The sequence below is a fragment of the Oncorhynchus clarkii genome, chromosome 9 (assembly GCF_045791955.1).
Source record: "Oncorhynchus clarkii lewisi isolate Uvic-CL-2024 chromosome 9, UVic_Ocla_1.0, whole genome shotgun sequence".
Taxonomy (NCBI): domain Eukaryota; kingdom Metazoa; phylum Chordata; class Actinopteri; order Salmoniformes; family Salmonidae; genus Oncorhynchus; species Oncorhynchus clarkii.
This window is the reverse complement of record NC_092155.1, coordinates 41,732,057-41,736,506: the sequence shown is the minus strand read 5'-3', so window position 1 is coordinate 41,736,506 and position 4,450 is coordinate 41,732,057. Positions and strand designations below refer to the sequence as shown.

The 4,450-nt window shown below is 40.1% G+C and overlaps 1 protein-coding gene across 1 annotated transcript; it reads left to right on the top strand.

Moving 5' to 3' along the window:
- Window positions 1-578: 578 nt before the first annotated feature.
- Window positions 579-4,160, top strand: LOC139417228 (cytochrome c oxidase subunit NDUFA4-like). Its single transcript, XM_071166473.1, has 4 exons — window positions 579-768; window positions 2,379-2,464; window positions 2,808-2,868; window positions 3,459-4,160. The coding sequence occupies exons 1-4, from the start codon at window positions 727-729 to the stop codon at window positions 3,513-3,515; spliced, it is 246 nt and encodes an 81-aa protein (XP_071022574.1). The 5' UTR covers window positions 579-726; the 3' UTR covers window positions 3,516-4,160.
- The last annotated feature ends 290 nt before the right edge of the window (window positions 4,161-4,450 follow it).

The following is a 4,450-nucleotide window of genomic DNA, read 5'->3' as shown; positions in this document are numbered from 1 at the left end:
TTTTTAAAATCAAGATTGTTTAATCAATTTGCTCTAAACCCCAGTTGACGGGCTAGTACATGCTCAATATGTCCCAAGAGGACAGATATAGTACGAGGACAAGATGACATCTACACATTCCTCATCTCCTTAACCCTGCGAGCCCATCCCGGGCAGAGAACGCAACAGGTCTAATCTTGGATACCAAAAGGCTTGTTTGAGGCCGTCTTTATAACGCGTCCACAATGTTTTTAATTTCAAATGACTTGTTAAAATGTGGATAATAATCTTGAAATTAATATAACAATCAAAAAGTAGAGCAACAACAAATGGCGAGTTATATCACACGTGTATTTGTTTGCGTCAGTTTTCGAGGCTTGTCCCAAATGACAAGTTGATACTGAGGTTTAGCCTATATCTTATAAAACAACAACGGACATTTTGTCATTTGATTTTCATGCTATTTTATAATTGAAATGTAGATCAGGATTTTAATCATTGAAGTCACAAGTGTGTCCCGAAGTTGATGGGTCTATTGATCCCCTGGCCACAAGCCTGTATGTAAATCACCCTCGGAGTTTGATCAGCAACACGTGACTACGGAGGGCCCTCCAAGCGAGTTTATAAGAGTGGTTGAGGCAAGTGGCTGGTTTGGGAATCACTGCTAATATTGCTTACTCACAATTAATATAATATTAATCTAATAATTTTGACCTTTATAATAAATTAGAGCAACTGCAATCAAAAATGATTAGAATAGCGATGGGACACGCAAAGAAGCATCCAGGGGTAAGAATACCTACTTATTTTTGTTCTACGGTTTATTGCCTCAAGTGACTTAGTCGCCTATAATATTGCAAGACAATTCCTTCTGTCAGTGTGGTATGTGCTACCAGTTGTTGCTCAATTAAATTATAAAATGACTTTAATTGCAGTTTACAACATCAGTTGTCCACACAGACCGACTGTAATTTGGGTACTTGAAATGAAAAATTACTTCTCTAAATAGGCATTACTGCATTTTGCCAAATTATTTGGGTGGTTGAAAAAGTGATTTTTGTCCTCGTTTTGACGTTGTTGGTGAATGGTTTGTTTAAAAGAGGGGCACAAAACTGGCTATTCGCTTATGTGTAGTGACAGTGAGATTTAAAGACTGGAGTTATGACTGAAATAGTACAAAAAACTATACCATCTCATAGGCTGCATTAGCCTAGAGGTCCTCAACGCAGATCAGCAAGGATTTACATCGGGGTTCTGTCAAAATGGGAGCTTAGAAACAAACTCGAAAACCCCAGGGATCACAGGAGGTTGGTGGGATGGTATCAAACAGGATGCCATTCCATTTGCTTCGTTTCAGACGTGAACCGTCTTCCCCTCAACAGCCTCCACTGCCAGGGATGCAAGTTAGCCTAACCACCTTGTGCAGCAGGATCAACATTTGGACTGCGCCATAGGATTTGCTACCAGTGTCACGTCTGACTATAGGCTAGACAAGGCAAACTAGGTCTGCATTTATTTGGCTACATTCACGCAGGCTTGCTAAAGTTATACCAACTTTTTGAGAAGGCAACAGACACACTTTTTGTTAATGAACATGTACAACTAATTGTATCTAACGCTGTTATGCGTTATGGTTTCAGTTCCTCCTTATTTAAAGCGCCATTAGGCCATGTGTGCTAACTGAAGGCAAGTGAACATTGAGGAATGCTAGAAAAACTCAAGACATTAGATTTAAGTCAATACAGTTTATCAACGGACTACATTTAGGGCTGCCCAATTCTGGTCCTGGAGGCCGAAAACGTGTTTTTTGTTGTTGCTACCTGGTAGTTAATTGCACTCATCTGGTGTCCCAGGTCTGAATTAGTCTGACTTGAAGGGGATGAAAACCAGAAGTGTTTCGGCCGTTCAGGATCGGATTTGGGTAGCCCTGAGTCATAGCTATTTACACTTGTCTATAGCAGGGACGGCAACTCCAGTACTCTTGGCCTGATTGACACTTGCTCCAGTACTAGCTGACACACCTGACTCTAATCATCAACTAATCATGATCTCCAGTTTAGAATACAATTTGTTTAATTAGGCGTTTTAGGTAAGGCTGCATGGGAAAAATGTATGACACCATTCGAGCCCCCTAGGACTGGAGTTGCCCAACCATATAATATGAAGAGGAAGTTCCATATGAGTCTCCCTGAACAGGACAGACACAGTAGCGTCGTGTGTGACCTCAAGCATGACAGAACAAAGTATATTATGGATCCCTCCATTTGTAATCAGCTTGATTAGCTGGCCATTGTTTACTGGAAAACTGTATTGACAAAAGGTGTCTAAGAATGCTCAGATTTCTATGACTCATGAATGCCATGCTCATGTTAACTCCTTATCTTCTTACCCTCTCATAGCTCATCCCCCAGTTCCTCGTCGTATTGTTGGGAATAGGAGGAGCCTCTATGTACTTGTTCCGTCTTGCAAATGGGCCCCATGTTAAGTAAGACTCATTCACCCTTATTCTCCATTCTCTTTTGTCTCAATATTGGTTAATCAATTTCTTAATACTATCAAATCAAAACGAAGTAGTGGATCCCCTTTTGCATCGTAAAGCCTAGGCTAAATCAGTTCATGATTGACTGCTCTTGGTAATCCCACCTCTTGTGCAGTTCTAGGGCATCAATTTCCATTTCACTACTAAAGGCCTATACCACTGTTGTAAGTGTTTGAAAACTATGCCTGGCTAATGAATAGTTGCTCGCAGGCAGACTAATACAGTTCCCTCTGATCCCATTTGTATCTGTCCTACTTCGGCCTGCTTTGACTATTGTGTCACTTGACAGCTGGAACAAGAAGAACAACCCTGAGCCCTGGAATCAACTTGACCCTACCTACCAGTACAAGGTACCGTAGTGTTAACACTCGAGCACACTTTAGCTCCACAAAGTGAATGAATCACTATCTTAAACGATTCTTGTTACATGTGACAACAGTGTAATAGTAATGCCTATCAGCCTATCAATAGTACCAGTCAATAATATATTTTTGATCAATATAAGTAGCCAAGAGCATTACTGTGCTTGCCTGGATCATAGACATAAATGAATAGAACAGACTTGGAAGCTCTAACCATGGCATTTGACTGGTAAACTCATGGGTACACTCGCAATGGCTGCCTGGTATTTTGATACAATAATTTAATTGGGATTTTGGAATGTTCTATCAACTGATGCTGGATTGCCATGGTAATGTAGACTGTTCATTCAAATGATCCTAACTGAATGTATTTTTAATCATGTTAGTTGAGTTGACAAATCACAGCACAGATTGAAGGGTACACGTTCTGATTTTACTTCCTGGCATGGGTACGCTCAAAACTGCTGCGAGTCCACCCATTATGCCATAATTGACTTGAATGGTGCCACCCTTTCTTTCTATTCATTCTCATTTTTATGGCCTGGATTACGTAAATCCTGCCATATTGTCTTCCCCAGTTTTTGGCCATAGGCACAGACTACAAGAACCTGAAGAAGGAGGGACCTCAATTCTGAGAATCCTTCCTCCTGTCCAAATGGCACAAGGTCCAGCCCACCTTACTGCAGTCAATGTAAAAAGCCTTCAGTCATATTGTTCCTATCAGACATGTGTGTCACTGCTGCTATGCACGTGTTAAACTGCTGTTGGTAGTGGGAAAATAAAGCTAACGAAATGTGAATGCTGAAGATCCGTCTAGCAACGCCAGCCTGGCATGTTGATTCAAAATGGTCTTGTTTGATTTGTTTCAATATTTCAAAAAGAGCTGTGAATTTTGATAACGTTATATTGTACTGTATGAGTTTTTTTGTTACAGGGAAACTGTTATTCTGTCTGTTTTGATGTGAGGTGACTGGTTTAGAGATTGCGTGTGATGTTTTATGCCTTTTTGATGAAATGTTTTGGGCCATGCAAAGTGATGTTAATTATAGACGTAGGGCTACTAATATTTGCCGCTCTGGAAAGAATAAAAGTTTGGATGAAACCCATGTTAATGGCGACATTGTAAATCTAGCTCCTGACAACCTCCAGTTTGTCAGTGTATTTGTATGCATTTAGACTTACTATTTTGTATTGGTTTTACATTGAAGACTTTTAATATGTAGCCTCTGCCATTTTTATTCTTATTGCTTAACTGTAATAAACCTGATTACTTTTAATTTGATACGTAGCCTACTGTAGTCCTCATATTTCAGTGTAATGTTGTTTTGGTCGAACTGATAGTTGTTAAATACACTACACATAGCATAAATGCCTGGCTTCTACTGTGCCTTCTCTGATAGACTCATTTAGTACAATGATAGAAAAATGCTCGTCAGGACCAGCTCAAGATAACGCTCTCCTTAGACATATTGTAGGTGTACTTAGTATTTTGAGTGGTGATGCAAGCAAGGCTCGCTACCTTGGCTAGGCGATTTACATTTCCTCCTTTTAATGAGATCTGTCGGACGTT

Excerpts from the sequence above, each read along its gene's own strand:
- LOC139417228 (XM_071166473.1), top strand. The coding sequence starts at position 727 with ATGATTAGAATAGCGATGGGACACGCAAAGAAGCATCCAGGG. Across the intron at positions 2,465-2,807 it reads GCAAATGGGCCCCATGTTAA|CTGGAACAAGAAGAACAACC; the intron begins GTAAGACTCATT and ends GTCACTTGACAG. Across the intron at positions 2,869-3,458 it reads ACCCTACCTACCAGTACAAG|TTTTTGGCCATAGGCACAGA; the intron begins GTACCGTAGTGT and ends TGTCTTCCCCAG.